The sequence below is a fragment of the Nanorana parkeri genome, unplaced genomic scaffold (assembly GCF_000935625.1).
Source record: "Nanorana parkeri isolate BGI_ZX_2015 unplaced genomic scaffold, ASM93562v1 scaffold187, whole genome shotgun sequence".
Lineage (NCBI taxonomy): Eukaryota > Metazoa > Chordata > Amphibia > Anura > Dicroglossidae > Nanorana > Nanorana parkeri.
The window spans coordinates 1,828,538-1,848,004 of NW_017306455.1; the positions used below are offsets into that span (position 1 = coordinate 1,828,538).

Sequence of the window (19,467 nt, forward strand, 5' to 3'; positions counted from 1 at the left end):
TAGTCAGACAAATTGTCAGAATTCCAGTTGATTGTTCATCTATCTAAAGCTGACCACCTACTTTACAATCTAATTATGCAATCTTTGGAAATCTTTTATAGATTTAACAACAGTTATGCAGTATGAGGGCTTGCCTACCTGATTGGATGTAAATTGATTGGATGATTTAGGTAGGCCCCTGCACTATATAGTGGTTTGTAAAGCTAAAGTAGATTTACAGAGATTGTACAAACAGATTGTGCTGTATATGACGATCTTTAAAAATATTGTGGCAAGGTCTTTTTTTAGGAAAGATCTTTCTGGAGCTGGCCATGCACCTTACAATGTGACTGTACAATCAGACTGTCTAACGTTAACTTGACGTATATTTTCACATCGCCTCATTTGTTGACCTGAGGCTCAGGCACTCAGAGCCTCAGACACTTGACAAGGGTTTGAGTCTGATTGGTGTATGGGGTGATTGGAAGCAATGGTGGGTAAATAAGGGTAAAAGTTTAATAAACCTAATCATTCTTACCATGCTTGTTATGTCACCGTGTCTTTTTATCAAGGCCTATCCGCTGACATCCAACTCGACAGTCAGAAGAGCAGATTTCTCCGAAGAACCCTCTTCACCGACTCTTCACAACCCAGCAAAAAAATCACTATGGACATTCAGAGCAATTCACAGCGGACCTGCACCGTCACCACCGCCTATCTTCGGGTGTGTGCTCCGCCTCTATAAGTGGACCTTTTAGTGAATTTCACACTTGCCGTCAGTCACTTTTAGTACTTTTAGCATTACCAAATCATGCGGTTATTTTGAGTACAGAAGAACCCCTTTCTTGTTGTGAACTACTGCTCCCCAGAGTGACTGAAAGCAGGCAGACTAAATCCCTTTAGCTTTTATGGGCACTGCAGCAATATACAGTGGGTAAGCCAAGTTGTGTATGTCATGAGGGAAACAGAAAATGTCATCATACCGTAATTTTCTGTTTCCTGGTTATACTCCATGGCATCGCTGACAAATAGGTTTAGATCCAATTAGCTGACAAGAACCAAAAGGGTTAAAACAAGGCATAACCAACTCTATAAAAGCCCCTCCTCCTCCCGACTTCCCTAGTCTAGTAACAAGCTAATAACTTCATAGGGTGGGAGCCCAGCGCTGCCATGAAGTATAACCAGGAAAAGAAAATTACAGTGAGTATGATTACATTTTCAGTTTTCTTGGCCATATACATGGCAGCGTGAAAATGGGGATTACCCAAGCAGAAGTAAGGGTGGGAACAAAATCCACAAACAAACATCATTGAATGCTAAACAAATTTATTTCTCGACCCCATGTTGAGAGAGCAAACCACTTCTACCGAAGTGGTTATTCACTGCAGCTCTGACATCCAGTCGATAATGCTTAATAAACTTAGATTTAAACACCCACATCGCTGCTCTGCAAATTTGATCTGCCAAAAGTCTGGATGCTGCTGCCCATGAGGAGGACACGGCCCTTGTGGAGTGAGCCCTGATGCTTTCTGGGGGGGAGACTCACGCTGTTTGATAGGCGTTAATGATGGTGAATACGATCCATCTGCTCAAAGAAGCCTTAGCTGCTGCCAATCCTTTTCTTGCTCCTGCCGGAATCGCAAACAGTCTTTTTGACTTCCTCCAGTCCTTACATCTTTCCACATAAATCCTCAGACACCTGACTAGGTCCAAAAATCCACCCTTCCCTTCTGATTTGAGAGCGGGCAGGATGATATCATATGAAATTCATATGAATTCCGATTCATATGAAAACTGGCATGAATGTTCGGCAAGAATCAGTGCAAAAGTTCTCAAACTACTCTATCCTCATGAAAGATGATAAAGGGTTGATCACAACCATAGGCTTGTAGCTCGGAAACTCTTCCTGAAGCCAAGGTCACTAAGGAGACCGTTTTGTAGGACAAGAGTTGCATACAAATAGTCTGTATTGGCTCAAAAGAACTTCCAAAGTGAGAGGAAGATCCCAAGACGGATAAAGAGGCCTATTAGGAGGATTAACTTTACTCACTGCTTTCAGAAATCTGGAAATGTTCTGATTCTGTGTCCTGGTGATAGCTGATATAGCCAAAACCTGCACTTTGAGGGAACCAAGGCTCATTCTTCTATCCAAACCTGTTTGGAGGAATTCCAGAATTGACTTAGACGAGAGTTGAAAAAGGTCAATGTTATGATCCCTTGCTCATGTGGAAAACACTATGCACATCCTATAATACACTGAGGAAGTGGACACCTTCCTGGATTTCAAAAGCATATCAATAACCGCTCGGCAAAATCACAACTTCTTCAACCTTTCCCTTTCAACAGCCATGCCGTCAGACAGAGCTGTTGAGGATTCAGATGCTGTATCGGTCCTTGAGATAGGAGATCTAATGTCACTGGGATCTGCCACGGTTCCTGAATGCTGAGAGACATCAGGAGAGGAAACCATGGTCGTCTTGGCCAATAGGGGATAATGGCATTAACCGTCACCTTTTCCCTTCCTATCCTCTGAAGCACTGACATGATCTTTGTAAAGGGGGGAAAGACACATGCCAGCTCGCAATTCCATGGATGTGAAAGAACGTCCTGGCCTTCTGCTCTGTGGTCGAATATTCTCGACAGAAATCGGCTGACCTGGCAATTCCTGTGAGATACATTTGATCCACTTGAGGATTGCCCCATCTCCCGATCAGTCTGTTGAAGATCTGTTTCGAAAGAGACCATTCGGTTGGATCTACTTGATTCCTGCTCATATAGTCCGGCACTCGATTCTCTGGCCCTGGCAAGTAAACTACCTTGATGCCTACCACCTTCTATACTGCCCACATCATGAGAGGAATAATTGCTTGCATCATGCTGTGACTCTATGTGCCTCCTTAGTGAATGATATACAAAACCACCGTGGCATTGTCTGCCATGATCTTGACCCAAATGTCCTGTATTCATTTCTGGAAATATCAGAGTGCCTGGAATAGGCCTTGGCTTACAATCAGCTTCCATCCTTCACTTCAGTGTAGGGTCACTTTAGCTGATATTGCTGTATTTCTTAGTCAGTGTAAGTAGCAAATTATTCTGTTATTAATAAAACCAAAATGGGTAAAATACATTCTATACTATATTTCAGGGTGAAAATGAGTTTAAGGATAAGCTGAGCCCAATAGTTGTCAGTGTGAACTTCAGCCTGAACACTGCACCATCTTCTAGTGTCCTACCACCTATAATACATGGGAACACCTTCCTACAAGAGCAGGTGAGCAATGGATAATGTAGCCCCATGGATGGGTACACTGATATTTGAAGAACTTCTTACACGCAGTCTCATGTGTAATCAAATCCATTTTGTGATAAAAATGTATTTCCCTTGCCTTGTGTTCTAGATACATATCTTACTGGATTGTGGAGAAGACAATATCTGCATTCCTGACCTGCAGCTAAGTGCCAGCTGGTAAGTCCATCTCCTACGTATAATCATCAGTCCTATTAGCCTTAGGTCTCACTGTCTTAAAGTGAACTTTATAGTTCAGCATGAATACATTCTTGGACTGTCATAAATAATATACAGAAACATGAACATTGGACTCCAGGATGTAGATACAGACCCTGGATGACGCCTGAACAAAGATGGATCTGTTCCTCTGGAAAGAAACAGCAGTCAAGGGGAATACTTTGATCTCTGTGAGAGACATTAGAAACCCCAATGTACTACATTTACACATTACTTTGTTTCCATGCTCTTAGCATAAAAACATACTGTATATGTGATGCTAGGTCCACCTTCAGCGGGTGCAATATTTTAAACATCAATCATATTATCACAGGACATTACTGATTTACGTTTGGTTCAATAATTTGGTGTATTGTGTAACCGATCACATCTTATATCACCCAGACAATTCACTATTAAGCCATTAGACCCATTGTTGATAGATTTTGTATTTGGAAGTGTTCTAGAGATTTGGTGATATGGCACCCAACTATTCTTCTATTGTTTATCTATTAAGGGGTAAAGAACCACTTGTTATCGGAGATGACAATCTTGCACAGATCCACTTTGATGCGGAAAACCTCGGGGAAGGGGCTTATGAAGCTGAGTTGCATGTCACGCTCCCTCCTGGGGCTCATTACATGCAGATTGAGGGAGAAACTGAGGTGTGTATATGCATAAGAATAGACCTGATTAGTAGAAGAACCAAAACAGCCCATCCATGGTGCTATTGGATCATCTCACAAAACACCTGCCTCCTGTAGAGTGCTGAAAATGGCACCAGTGGGCCTTACTCTTTAACCCGACTTTCCTTTCCCTCCCTGACCTCTTCTATTTCTTATTTAACTGTTCCCTATTTGGGTAATGTTATGTCTTCTTTTGGATTAACAATAGTTCCATATATGATATAGTTCCAAGATGATGATGCTGACTATGAACCTCTGTTTCTTTAAATGTGTTATGTTGCTATGAATTTCTAGGAGAAGATTCTGTGCACTCCAAGAAAAATGAATGACTCAGAACTTGTCGTGTGTGAGCTTGGTAACCCCCTGAGGAATGAAGCACAGGTGAGAGGTATACATGTGTGAGGGTAGAAAAAAAGAGGAGGTACACTGGGAAATTATAATTAAGTGTTGGTACTGAGACAAGTACAATAAGAAATAAAGAAAATCTGTGGACCTCACTTGAAAAGGCTGAGTCTGCTTTGAGCTATAGAGAAAAGCAATGATGGTTACCTTACAAGATATAACACTGCATCCCTTGGCACCACCAAGTGGCCAAACATAATATTTAGTTAATGTAATGCTACAGAAGACTGTTAGGGACTTCAGACATAATTTATGAGATTGTCAATGTTTGTGGACATGCTACAGGGGTGGTTGAAAACACATGAAACAGAAGGCTGCTGGAGATCATTGCCATTGCAACCCCTTTACAATTCAATGACCCTACCTCCCTTAGGACTGCTGTGGTCCAAGGGCCGCGTAACAATTACCAAAGGGCTGCACGTGGCCAAGGGGCTGCAGGCAGGGCACCAATGGTGCTGAAGTTCTCCAAAACCAGAAATGTGATCTGGATTGATTCAAAGGAACCATTTTTGAAACTCCAAACACACTACTTGGAACCTAAAAAAAGTGTCCCTATATAGAGCTTAAGTTAAGAGACCACAAACTTTAATATAAAATCCCAGCCAAACAACTAACCATATAAAATAGTCGTAATAGTCGTACCTTAAAACAATTGACATTATGGAACTGACCACTGTAGTTCCCCCCCCTCCCCCCCCACCCCCCGCAAAATGGCCTTCTGTAGACCGAAATTAGCTTTTGTTCTGTGTTATCCAAGGCAGTCCGGGGATGGCATTACATTTTAACTGCAGCTCTTAAGCTCCCTTAACCACGTTCTGCTTGTCCTCTTCTTTTCTACGTATAGATCCACGCAGGGCTTCTGCTGAGCATCAGTGACCTGGAAGACAGTGAAGGCAACTTCTCCTTCCCAATGCAGATCAAAAGGTGAGGCCTCCAGACACAGACAACTCTCGCACTTTATCTGTTCATTAGAGTTCTGAGTGCGGCCCCTTGACTCTATCACTCCATTTGAGGAACTATGTAACGCCACGGAACCTCCCTCCAGGTCTCTCTCCCTGCTATATAAGTTCCTGTTGCAGCAGGACTCCCCTGGATCACTTTACTACCTGGCGGAGTGGGAGAGTGACATGGGGATACGGTTCTCAGAGGCAGAATCAGCCAATATTCTTAAATATACTCACTCCTCCATAGACTCTAAAGTCCAAGAAACAAACTATAAGCTACTCACCCGGTGGTACCGTATCCCCCAAAGACCTACACCGTATCTATTCATCAGTGTCCCCACTATGCTGGCGCAACTGTGGGATGATGGGTACCCATCTACACATTTGGTGGGACTGCCCCGCAATTCAACCTTTTTGGGGACAAATTCAGGCCGAAATTAAAGTACTCCTAGACATAGAGCTGCCTCTCACACCAGCCCCCTTCCTACTTCACTCCGTACCTAGCACCGTGGCTAGATACAAATCCAGCCTTCTCCCCCATCTTCTAAACGCAGCCAAGCGCCTTATCCCCCACTACTGGAAGAAGACAGCAGTACTCACGATGGAGGAGTGGAGCAGACAGGTATCGGGCATCCAGGTTTCTGAGGAATGGCTAGCCACAAGTAAGGACAGATATGATAAATACTATTCCACATGGGCCACATGGATACATCGCCATCCAACATAGTGATCTGGTGTTAACAATGGCAGACTGTTTTATTGCGCTTCCTTTCTACAACTCCCAGACAAATCGGAGAACGAGTGGAGTATGAGATTGCTGCCATGGGCTACAGCAGACCAGGGGTACACCCCTCTCCTCTTTTCTGACTTTCCCCTTTCTAATTCCTACCTTTCCTTCCTAACACCCCACCCCTTTTTTCCCTTTTTTCTCCCTTCCCCACTCCGGAGATTAAAGCCTGGTTATTCTTGAATACAGATTACTGTTCACATGCATATTGTTAAATGTTGCCTGCTCGCAAGACCGAATGGCATTTAGCTGCATGGAATCCGGAAAATGTTATCTCTATGCTTTTGTCACACTACAACTACCTATCTATGTTTTCTATGTGTTTTTTATTGTTTAATATTGAAAAACGGAAAATAAAGAATACTTTAAAAAAAAAGGTGAGACCTCCAATCCAACGTATTGCTTCTGATTCTCAGATTTGTGACTCCACAGATTTTATCCCAAGTTATCAAAATGAATGTGCCGCCTTAATGCAAAGCACGTCGCCAACACTTAAATAATGCAAATTAACATATGCGCAGTAAAATAATTTGCGACTATAAATCAATGAGCATACAGTATATTTGTCTTAACTTGGAACTTTACAGTATATGATAGTGGAGCTCAATTTTCATGCTTGTTTAAATGCTTTTTGTGTGCTTTTTTTCAGCCGAAACAGTCAAAATTCTAGCAGCCCAGTTGTATGGGTACATCTGAACGTGACAGTTAAAATATCACTAGGCCTTCTGGGGTAAGTGTAATGAGACTTTACTGCAAATTGTCAAAGTTATTATTATACAGGATTTATATAGCGCAACAGTTTGCGCAGCGCTTTACAATATAAGGAAGACATTACAGTCACAATACAATTCAAGACAAGATGGTAAGGATGGGGTTGCCACCTTTTCTTCAAGCGAAACCCGAACACTCAAGTGACGCCCAGACATTTTTTTAGGAGAATGAGTCGCGGCTTGTTCATATGTAAATAGCGCCGGCCATTCATATGTGAATATTACAGTAGAGACTATTTTCAGTGGGGGGCCAGTAGCCCCTATCTTAATTTTGGTTGCCCCTGTCTGCCTGACCCGGGTCCCCCCGGGAAACCCGGGTTTCTGCTGCCATGAAACCCGAACACAGCATTCAAAACCCTGACTGTCCGGGTGAATCCTGGGCAGGTGGCAACTCTAGGTAAGGAGGGCCCTGCCCGTGAGGGCTTACAATCTAAAAGCGAGGGGCAAGTGATACATGAGGAGGTAGCTGTGTGGGGATGAATTGTTTGAGAACGTGATGGTCGAGGGGTCAGGTTGAGGTGGGATAGGCTTTCCTGAAGAGATGAGTCTTAACGGATCGCCTAAAGGCAGTCAGAGTGGGAGATAGTCGGACAGGTTGGGGTAAAGAGTTCCAGAGGCCGGGAGAGACTCTAGAGAAGTCCCAGAGGCGAGCATGGGAGGAGTTGACAAGGGAGCTGGAAAGCAGGAGGTCTTTGGAAGAGCGGAGGGGACGGTTATGGTGATACTTTGAGACAAGGTTGGAGATATAGCCGGGGGCAAAGTTGTGGATGGCTTTGTAAGTCGTTGTATTTTTATCCTTTTGGCTATTGGAAGCCAGTGCAGGGATCGGCAGTGGGAGGTTGCAGACACTGAGCAGTTGGTTAGGTGAATGAGTCTAGCAGCTGCATTCATGATAGACTGAAGGGGCGATAGCCTGTGTAGAGGTAAGCCAATGAGGAGGGAGTTGCAATAGTCAAGACGTGAGATAACAAGTGAGTTGATGAGTCATTTTGCGGTTTCATTGGTGAGGAAGGGGCGTATTTTGGAGATGTTACAAAGGTAATTGCAGTATTGCAGTCACACATGGCCGATGTACAGGTAATGCAGTTGCCTTAGGTCACGAGTGGAAAATGTCTACTTCGGCATTCTTTACAATCTTCTTATTTTTTTCTTCATCTAACATGCGCTGGAAACAGGAAACTGAGAAGCTGATTAGTTGATTAAAGCGTGATGGGAGCTAGGCATCCAACACACCTGACACACCTAGCACTCACTCAGGTATAAGACCCATGCATTTAGAGGAATAATACTGAAATGTTTATTACTTCCTGTCATTCCCCAGGAATTCTCATCCTTCTGATGTTGTACTTCCCTTACCCAACTGGAAACCTAAAGAAGAATCTAATAAGCCGCTGGATAAAGGGGAGATTGTGACGCATGTTTACGAGGTAATCATTTAAAGGGTTTTCCATATTTTATAACCCATGCCTAGCCTGTAGCTTCCAAATGACCTTCATTTAGAGAGACCGTTTCCTTTTTGGAACCAAATCCATTGGTTCTCTTTCCCACTCAGGTGTCCCTTTATTTGGTCTGATGCATTTACTTTTATGAAAAATGTATCATTTAATGTGCATAAAAACAGTATCAATTAACTTGTTCTCATTTGCTTCCTTTTGGTCTGCTACATATACCATTGAAAGTGTTTTATTCTATCTGTTTCATAAGTGAAAAATACCTGTTCATCCTACCAGTAAGTTTTTAAATTCCTGTGCACTCTTCAAGGAGCATCGTTGACACCCAAGAACATGATTACAGAAAACCCTATGTTATGAAGAGAGTAGTGGTGATGATGCTGGTAGTGGGGGGTTATTCTGTAGTCCTGTCCTAAGGTGATAACACTGCTCCTCCATAGGGAGTGATTGTTGTTCCCCTAGGACATGAAGTGTATTACTGGCATGATCACCAGGTGAAAATAAAGGGAAATAAGCCCGGAAAAGGAAAACTGCAACAACCACATCTAGCTGCAATATTTGACAATTTTGTTATTTACCATAAGTGTTTATCCTGTAAATTATTGTTTTTTTCTTTTGAAAATCCAGTGTAAAGGATATGTAGAGATGAACTGAATAACAAATCAGTTTTTGCATATTAATTCTTCAAGGTCTTTGTAAATAGGGGGGGCTACAAGGTGTCCCTCTTAAAATGCCAGAAGGTATGCCATAGCAATATCTAAACACAAAAAATGTTCTCATAGGTTATCTCAGTGAATCATACATACAGCCCATTTATCTGGATTTGTAGCTGAACAGTCCAAAATTGTGGACCACAAAAGTCACAATCTTGGCAACATTGATATTCTAAAAGATTGAGGATCTTGGGGCAATCAGGGTGGAGTATTGTATATATCCTTTGGAATGGGTAAGGTGGAGTCAAATCAAAGTGGCATGACAATGCAATCCTTTTAATAACTCCATTGTTGTCTTTACTAATAGCTGCACAACGCTGGTCCAGGCACTGTTCACGTCAAGCTGGTCATTCAGAGTCCTGAACACTTTGATGGTGACATTTTCCTGTACCCGATGCAACTGAAGACTGATGACAATCTGAACTGCACCATTGCTGAGCTCAACTTTCTGCAGGTCAGGAGTGTTCACAACATTCACATCGTAAGACTAAAGGGTGGTGTTATCGGCATTGAAACTAAGGATGAACGTGACTTAGGGCAGGTCCTATAATGAGGCAGCCTGAGGCTGTTGGCTCAGGAGGCATTTCTTTGGGTCACATGGGGGGGAGCAGCAGGCAGAGCGGCATGGCCCCTTCAGCAGAATGTGTGCCTGCTGCTACCCTTACCGGCCAGAGCATCCCCGGTTACTAGTAGCTAACAGCTCTGACCAGGGACCCTCTGGCCGGTGTACTGCCCAGCTCCTGGCACTGGCAACCAGTGATATCACTGGTTGCCAGGAAAGTTCTCTTTGCTATTAAAAGGGGGGAAGTAAGCAAAGGGTGAGCTGGGAATACAAGCAACTAAGTTAACCTGTTTCTATGCCCTAACCACCTCCTAAAATATCTCTAATTTTGTGATAGAGTGATTCTTTTGATAATGTCATCATACATTTTAATGCAGCCCACTGGCATTGGCTAAATTGTTATTTATTATTTGTGCTTCCCAGCTGGATGTTGTAGAACCAACTAAAATACCTTCAAACTTCAGTAAGGGAGATGATCACAGATTGAACAAGAGAGAGGTGTCAAGCATGCTTCAAGATGGTGGAAATGCAGAGACAGACAACAGTACAAACGCTAAAGATGGACCCCAGAACAAACAGCCCATTACGCTGGTAACAATCATGACTATATAGGAACCATCTCCACAAGGAAAAATCTGTGCCATCGAAATCAAAAGTAATGTTTAGTAAAGTGTAGCCAATAGCTTTTTCAATCTGCTTTTATTGAAGATGCAATACCATTGTTTCCAACAGCCCAGCATACAAAATGGAGGTAAACTTGAAAGCAAATGCTTTCAGACTGGAGGCAAAGCCAGTGGAAATCAGAAGCATGTTGGTGTTTTTTTTTTTAAACATTCAAACCCCCCCGCTCTCTCTCATTCTCTCTTCTCCTCTCTTCCAGCTTCCCTCTTCTTATATCCTGCTGCTTCCTCGTACATCTTCCTACTGTTGTACCTCTCTATAGGGCTTATGTATTGACATAAGTGGAGTTATCTTTCCCCGCTACCACTCAAATTCAAAGTTGTTATGGTCTGATGATAATTGGTGATCTTTCCAAGAACTCAAGTTATTGTAAAGGTCACGTTGATACATAGGGCCCCTCATCTTTGTCTCATTTGCTGCCATGGTCCCTATGTGTGTGTTGTAAAGTAGCCACCCCGCCAAGCTCACTCCCGGGATGGACTACAATCTCAATACAAATGAGTAAACTAAACATGAGATTGTAGTCCATCACGGGAGCGAGGTTGGAGCGGTGACTACTTTACAACACACAGGGACCATGGGGAACAAAAGTAGCCCCCCTCCAGAAGGAAGGACAGTGTCAGCACCAATTCAGAGATGATTTGAGGATCTACAGCCAAGTGATACACAAATAAGATACATTTTTGTTAATAGTTAAAGGAGAACTATGGGGTTAAGGCTTTTCCCCATAGTTCTCCTTAGGGTAACGGGAAGACACAAACTAGCGTCCTCCCGTCACCCTAAGCTCAGTATACCGCGAGCTACAGCTCACAGTATACTGAGACGCCACGGTATACCGCGAGCACTGAGACGCCGCAGCTGAAGCGGATTCCGACAATTATGTCTGGATCCACCCAGCTGCGTGAGTGACAGCTGGCTCTGCCTATCTAGAGGCAGAACCAGCTGTACCTGCCCCCTCCCCCGTCCGATCCGCCAGTCAGCGCTGGAGGATCGGAGCGGGGAGGGGGGAATCCAGTCACTCCCCAGTCACGGGAGAGAGCTGTGACAGGATCGAGAGGTGAGCGAACGCCGGTATGTGTTCGCTCACTTCTTGATCTACTGACCCGACCTGTGACAGTCTCAATATCTCTGGGGATTCAGAAGCACATATGTTGCTTTCAAGTAGTGTTGACCTTTCTTGTTTGGAAGCCCAGCATGCTTTTCACATAAGTATCGTCTATACATCGAAAGTCCAAATATTGTTTGTAAAGTAAAGATTAAATATACAGATTTGTGAAAATGGCATTTAAGCAGTCTGAGGTGTTTCTCATATAATATACATACAGGTTGGATTTATCTTTGTTACAGAGCTGCGTTGACTCTGGCTGCTGGACAGCTGAGTGCTTCATAGAGGATCTGGGTAAAGGACAGAGGGTGACGGTAGCACTTGAGTCCATACTATGGATTTCCAGCTTCATGAAGGTAAGTACGAATATGTCCCATAGTGATTGTCAGCCATTGGCTACCAGTCCTAATGTTTCTTGGATGCTCCTAAGTAAGATATAGTTAACCACTTTAGGCGGGTGGCCCGTTTATAAATGTCCGCCTCCTGAAGCTGTTTTACCAAGAAAACGCTGCAGCCGTGTTCTTGGTACCATTGTAAACGGCCAGTGATGGCTATTCAAGTGATCCGGCGACTATACAGCCACCAGATTGTTTGTACTGTGTAGCGGAGTGTGCTCCCCCCACCGCCGGCCACCCTGGACTCTGCTGTCTCCCATGCGGGCCCGGGACCGATATGGAGGGTCTCCTGTCATCATTTGGAAGGAGATCAGCATATTCCAAGCCACTGACCTCTCCTCCGGTCACTGGACCCATAAGTGATCTGTATTATATCACTTCCGGCATCACTGTGCACATTCTCCGGCTACTGTAGCCAGGGAAGAAGCCAGGGAAGAAGCTGGTGAAGCAGATTGCTGCTTCATCAGCTTCTTTTGGGTCCCTAGGTGACATTAGGGGTCTGATAGACCCCTGATGTCTCCATAAAGAGGACCTGTCACATCATATTAGCTATTACCCGGGGGCTTGCTATCCCCCTATGTGATAGTAATAAAGTTAAGTGTGAAAAAAAATAAAAATTAGAGTAACATATAAAAAAAGAAAAACATGCAAAAAAAATCTTGTAAAGTCCCCCACCCCGCATACACGTACATGCAAACACACATCAGGTGTGCCTACGTGCAAAAGTTCCGTCACACAAGTTATATATCACCTTGCACAACAGAATGAGAGCAATAATTCTAGGGCCATCAATCACTGGTAACACTAAACTGATGAGCACTAGTAAAAGCTTTTTATGGGAAATCTTGGGTATTGAAGTTTTTTTGTGGTTTTACGCACACAATTTTAAGGCTTGACATGTTTGGTATCTATTTACCCGACGTGACCCCATCTTTTATATTTTACCAACAAATTGGGCATTCTGTTTCTGTACAATAAATTTCATTTTAGTGTATTTTAGCCTAAAAATACTGGTTTAATAAACATTTGTGCAAATACCGTGTGACATAAAAAAGTATGTACTGGATGGAATTAATTCGATTTGGCTGCAGATTTAAAAATATCGAATGTTACTTTTCAAGTTACATTAACATGTTAAAGATTATATAAGGATTGTAGTGATTGGGTGAACATATAATTTAAGTTTTCTCCTTTTATGTTTCTAACAGAGACCTCAGCAGCCCTTCAACTTGACTTCCCGGGGCTACTTCCAGGTGATTGGTGTCCCCTACAGGATAAAACCTATGACTGTGAAGGATACAGAAAAGCATGTACGTTCCCTGGGATCTGTTTGTGAGCACTTTTGGAGGTCCAATAAACACAACTGTCAATAAATTGCTAATGAAGGACCTGTCATCAGGCAAAGGAAAATCATTGGTTGTTTAAGAAATGAGAAGCTACTCACTGCATCAGTTGGGATTAAATAGCGTGTTGATAGATGAAACATATTACTCACTGCAGTAATTATCCAATGGAAGGCTCGTACCTATTTGCTTAGCTAAATCCAGGTAGTGAATTTTTTAAAACTGTTTTTTTTTTAAACTTTAATTGCTATCACATAAGGGGGCTTACAAGCCCCCCAAGTAATAGCATATTGGCAGTGACAGGTCCTCTTTAAGGTGCTACTGGGGATCCAAAAGAACCCTAGTATCACCTTTCTACTTTAAGTAAGCTGTTGAAGGGCGCACATTTTACTGGCCCGTAGAAGCGATCTGGCGGCAGCTGAGTCACCGGATTCACTTCTATTGTAAAGCCGACAGCTGGCTCTACAAATGTAAACAGAGCTCTGGCAAACTCTGTTTAAAAACTCCTTAAGGACCCATGACGGAATAATTCCATCATGGGTCCTTAATGAGTTAAGAGAGAAGTTGGTTACTGTGGGCAACTGCTCCAAATCCTGCCTCCTCCAGTTTTGATAAATTCCCCTCATGGAATGTTTATGATGGGGAACATAAAGGACTAATTATGGTAGGTCTCCAACAAGAAGCAGCAAATATACAATAGTGGTTTGGACACAGTGGTGGTAATATTTGCTGTGTTCCTCAGGTCTGGTTTCCCACCTAAGAATAGAAAATATTTTTTATGTATTATGTTCAGGAATAGAAACTACAATTCTATAAAATATTTCCAATATTAAGCTATAATTTCTCATGGTATTTTTCCTTTCCGACATCTCTTCATCTTACTTCAGACTGTCACGGTGGTTCAGTGGGTAACTCTGGATGGGCAGAAAGAGATTCCTCTCTGGTGGATAATTCTCGGCGTCCTTGGGGGACTACTTATCTTGGCATTATTTGTATTTGTCATGTGGAAGGTGAGCTGCAAAATAGCCACTGTCATATGAACTGGTTTCTAAAACCAATTTAGGAAAGATATTGTTCAGTCTAAAGAAATATTAATGTTTTTTCATTTTATTTTGTAGCTGGGCTTCTTCAGAAGGATGCGACCCCCATCAGATGATCAGGAAGATTTAACCGAAGCCAAATAATGGACTATTCACTCATTTTATTGCCTGTGCTATTTCAATAAAAATCGAACACAAATGCCTTACAGTTTTATACATTTCAAACACTTGATACCTTTTCCAACATAATATTAAAGTATTGAGTAAGTTTTAAACTCTCTAGTATTTCTGTTGTATGTACTGGTAGATTGTATGTAGTCATGTAACACTGCACTGCAGGTCTCCATTATAAAACATGGAAAGGAACAGATCTGTGTGACCCATAGTAGCCAACCAGATGCGTCCTTTAATTTTGTAGACTGCACTAGATATTGATAGGTGCATTCCAGCTGCTATAGGAGCGAATCTGATTAAGGGGTGTTAGTAAACTCCATGGTTGACTTAGGTGATAGGGGCATTTACTGCTCATGGGGGCTGACACAGGTGATAAGTGGGGGGTGCTAGTGATGTCTATGTGTGACCCAGGTGATAAGGGTGAGTTGTTACTGATGTCCATGGATGACCCCGGTGAAAAGGGTTGATGCTAGTGATGTCTATGTTTGACCCCCATTATAAGGCAAAGGTGTTTCTGATGTTTATTGGTAATGTGGGTGATAAGCGGGAGTGTTAGTAATGTCCATGGTTGACACAGGTAATAAGGGGGGTTTGCTACTGATCTCTTTGTTTGCCTGGGTGATAAGGCAATGTTATTTCTCCTGTTCATGGTTGACCCAGATGATAAAGGGGGTGCAAGTGACCATAGTGGTTTACCCAGGTGATGAGGATGGGGTGTTACCAGTACTACCGTATATGGACCATATGAAGAAGGAGGCTCCGGCTTTAGTTAGGGCAAAAATCCATTCTTGAACACATCATTGAGACAAGTGCACGGATAAACTTGTACTCGCCCAAATGCTCCCGATACTTATTCTGATACCGGAACTTCCGGTATCAGGAAGCCATGCGGCGAGTCATGGCTTGATGCCCGGCTTCCAGATTGGCCGGGAAGCTGGCTCTATGCTTCCTCTTCACTTGGTGATGAGGGGGCAAGGCTTCCAGGCTAATCAGGAAGCCGGGTGGCAAGTCATCACACGCCACTCAGCTTCCTTAATGGGACTTCCGGTATCGGAATTTGGTTTCAGTGAGTGACCAAAAAAATAAGTATCCGTACCAGAAGTCCCATTAAGGAAGCCAGGCGGCATGTGATGACTCACCGCCCTTCTTCCTGATTAGCCGGCTCTGTGGCCAATCAGGAAGCCGGGTGGCGTGCAATGACTCGCCGCCCGGCTTCCTGATTGGAAGCTGGCCAATCAGGAAGCCTGGCGGCTAGTCATTGTCTGCTTCCCGGCTTTCTGATTGGCCAGAAAGCCGGCTCCATGCTCCCTTATCACTCGGTGATGAGGGAGCATGGAGCCGGCTAATCAGGAAGCCAGGTGCCAAGTCATTACACGCCGCATGGCTTCCTTAATGGGTCTTCCGGTATCGGCGAGTAGCGTAAAAAAATTATCGGTACTCGATACCGAAAAACCGGTATCGGTGCATCCCTAATTATCAGTATGGCTAGTTTGACCTCTCCCTTTTATAGTGAGAGGGCTGGCTTATTCAAAAGACAATTTATTGGCCCTTCTAAGCCAGCTGACCTAAGTTAACAGGCCAGACGGTGCATTGTGGTTACAAAGAATTCATTCTGCCTAATTGCCATATTAGCTTTGCAAGCCTCAAACACACAGTATTTACCACAAGCCCATAGGAGCAACAAACCCAAATATCATCCCTAGTCATTACTAACAGCCCCCTGCAGTACTGCTAAAGACATGTACACTAGTTCGGCTGAGTCGTTTAAGCGGCACAGATGGATTGGGTGGTGAAGTCTACAGTCTGTCAGTGGGGCTGTAAATGTCCCCTAATGTGAGGGTAAAGTTTAAGCTGTGGAAAAAAAGTCCCAGTTCTGCGTCACTAACTTTCAACCAACTGAAATCAACTCACATGTGACCTATACACTAACCAATATTACTTAACAACTATCCAATATCAATCTATTTTTTACCATATCTTATAAGGTAGTTATTTTTTATTTAGCAGTAAAATAATGTTTTTTGTTGAATATCTCGAGTTTTGTCTTTTCACTCTTGCATGGAATTAAATTGTTTTTAATCTGCCCTTCAACCTCCCTGTACCAAGAACAGATCTCCCCGTCTTTATAGAAGAGTCAGATCCTACAACAACTGTAGCACTCAATGGGTTATCCTGTGGAATTTTACTAAAATATGTCAGGAATGCTAGTGAAAGCACCTGCACCTCTTTCAATGGCATCTAGCAGTAAATTTCAGCCCTATACCAACACCCGCTTAATGTAAACAGTCCTATGCCATTAATGGTTCAGCAAGAATAGAGGCTTAGTATAGTCCAAGTTGTGATTTGTGTATAGTTCTGTGTATGAGTTTGCAAAAGGATGTCACCAGCACACCATTTAAGTGAAATCAACAAAAGTCAATTTATTAATGGAGTACTGTCATTCCAGTACAAGCGTTTTCAGGGCCGAACAGGGTCCCCTTCATCAGGCTTAGAATGACCTGTTCTGTGTATGGTCCTGTTTGGTCTTTTTCCAGGCGTCCCTTCATCCATTCCATTCCGTCCTCTTTAATCCCTTCCTTCCACATCATTCTTCCCTTCCATTCTTTCTTTCTTTCCATTCCTTACTTTCCCTTCCCCTCTTCCTACATCGCCTTACTTCCTTTATCCCTTCCCTTCATTTCTTCTTTCTTTCCTTCCCTTTCTGTATACCCATGTAGCAGGTAGCCCACAGAGCATTAGTTAAAACTAACAGGTTATTCAACAAGAAAGACAATTTCCAAACTGTTATAGGATTCCAGGACAATGGAAGTTCAATTACAACCAAAAGACTAAAGAGGACTTTCTCTTATGTTCCTGGTTGCCATTTTCTTAACTGCTAAACAAATTTATATTGCTTTCCTAGACGTGTTAATGAAGCAGAATTCAGCGCTTCCTAACATGCAGGTCACTACCCTGAGAGTCCCAAAGTTTAATCTCTTCCAGGGGCCCAAGACCTAATTTCCTAGCCTGCTTGCAATAGAGGCAAGGATTTCTTCAGAAACTAACTTACCCACACCAGACAGGGTCCTGTCCCTAACTACATTCCCCAGTATTGGGCCCTCCTATGATTCTGATTGTGTGGGAACTCTGGATCCATTTAAGACCTATGCTTCCCCAAGATGGTGCCAGGCATCCCCAGAGGAGGAAAATCTATTAGTTTGCCATGTTTCCCCTAATGGCAATATCATAACAGTGGTCACCTGACTGCTTCATTGACATTCTCAATGGGCGGCTCACACTCCATCCGTCTCACATGCTACAAAGAGGGCAATACTATGGGATCTGACCTAACCCCTTTCTACACCTAGAGGTGATGACAATTATTCTTTTGAGGTGTCTTGGTAAATAAAAATTTTGGAGCTTCAAGAAAATTATTGCTAATAATAACATAAGACGCCAGCATAACAATCATTAAGCACCCCTATTCTAACCTTGCCTTACATGACACCAGGGCTCTTGTTGGCTGCTGCATGGAACAAAGATTCCATCCAGCATTATTTTTTTTACAACAACAAGATCCTTGCAACAAAAAATAAACCTAACTCCATGTCTCTTCTGCCAAAAATCCCAACCTCCCAGCGTGCTTTTATTGTTATGACTTTACTTCTGCTTTACATGCACATATTATCTTATGGGAAGATGGTTGCTTCAATGAAAGGTCTGGCAGCAGGGTCTCCAAGCAAAGCATTAATGCATTAAAAAATAACTTGCTAGTGAGTACTGATACTTACAGCTACAGACTTCAAGAATTAAAAGTGAAGGTTTTAAGGGCATAAACCGATAACTGGCTGGGTCAGAAAAAAATCATTAGTAAAGGAAGTGCAAAAATACAGATCAGAAAATGACTGTGATACTGTAAAGATTAGTGATGTGCTGGAAGATGTAGCGGGGTACAGCGCTGTTCCAGGAAGTTACTGAGAAGCAGAACAGAGGTGGGAGTTGTAGAGAAGGTATGTGCTGAGATATATACAGAGATTATTTGAGGAGGAGGAGAGGTCCGAGTGTGTTCTAGTCATTCTTGTAATGGGACTGAGCACCATGCTGCTGGGGCTGCTGCCTCTGATGCTTTTTTATACTTATGCCCTAAATCTGGATAAACACAACCCACAGATCTTTTATGGACCTAAAGGAAGCTACTTTGGATTTTCCTTTGACTTCTACCAAACTGCAGACAAACGGTATGTATATAAGATGGGAATGGATCTACATGCTTTACAGTAGAGAGTGATGGCTTTCTTTTCAGGGTCAGTCCATCCATCATGCATATTTCTGATAAATGTAATTTGCAGCAGTATCCCCGGGTAACCAAAAAGATTTCTAATGCGCTTCGGCTATCACAGCTTTTCCCCCAAGGCCACCAAGGACTGGCCTCAGGGCGGCAGGGAGTAGAGGGGCAGCAGAGACGCCAGGCGGGTAGTTTTTTGTTTTTCTAAATTTTAGGGCAAGCAGGGCTAAATGTAGAGCGGGGAAGCTGGTGTTTTAGTTAAAGTGATTGTTGCCGAGATTACTTGTAATATGCGTGCAGCTCCAACCCCCCCCTCCATGGCACATTCATTTAGGATGGAGAGCGGGGAGCAGAGAACATCCATTCTCCACTCTGCTCCATGTGAACACTGAGACGGGAGAGCTGCACCCGCAGCCTTCCCATCTCAGCTATCACAGGAGAGCCAGCACAGTACTGTGCTAGAACACCTTTATTGGAGGTGACAGGTTCAATAAAGAGAATCTATCACCTTCAAATGCTATCACACAGGGGATTGTTTGTGCCTGTGTGATAGCAATAAAGTTGAGTGAAAAAAAATTGATAAAAAGTAAAAAATAATAACATAATAATATTTTTTTTAAATAAGTAAAAAATAGAAATAATTCAAATAAAAGAATAAAAAAGTTA

The 19,467-nt window shown here is 42.9% G+C and overlaps 2 protein-coding genes across 2 annotated transcripts in view; both read left to right on the forward strand.

Annotated features, from left to right (window-relative positions):
• The window catches only part of LOC108785975 (integrin alpha-IIb-like), a 38,729-nt gene extending 24,143 nt beyond the window's left edge, over positions 1-14,586 (forward strand). Inside the window, exons 19-32 of the mRNA XM_018555173.1 lie at positions 552-703; positions 3,125-3,250; positions 3,378-3,445; positions 4,002-4,149; positions 4,465-4,551; positions 5,417-5,496; positions 6,953-7,033; positions 8,395-8,500; positions 9,545-9,691; positions 10,223-10,390; positions 11,828-11,941; positions 13,189-13,290; positions 14,211-14,333; positions 14,442-14,586. Coding sequence (XP_018410675.1) covers positions 552-703; positions 3,125-3,250; positions 3,378-3,445; positions 4,002-4,149; positions 4,465-4,551; positions 5,417-5,496; positions 6,953-7,033; positions 8,395-8,500; positions 9,545-9,691; positions 10,223-10,390; positions 11,828-11,941; positions 13,189-13,290; positions 14,211-14,333; positions 14,442-14,507 — 1,568 coding nt within the window. The 3' untranslated portion in view covers positions 14,508-14,586. The remainder of the gene's footprint in view (positions 1-551; positions 704-3,124; positions 3,251-3,377; positions 3,446-4,001; positions 4,150-4,464; positions 4,552-5,416; positions 5,497-6,952; positions 7,034-8,394; positions 8,501-9,544; positions 9,692-10,222; positions 10,391-11,827; positions 11,942-13,188; positions 13,291-14,210; positions 14,334-14,441) is intronic.
• Positions 14,587-18,614: 4,028 nt separating this feature from the next.
• LOC108785976 (integrin alpha-IIb-like) overlaps positions 18,615-19,467 on the forward strand; it is a 37,965-nt gene continuing 37,112 nt past the window's right edge. The window contains exon 1 of the mRNA XM_018555174.1: positions 18,615-18,754. Coding sequence (XP_018410676.1) covers positions 18,615-18,754 — 140 coding nt within the window. The remainder of the gene's footprint in view (positions 18,755-19,467) is intronic.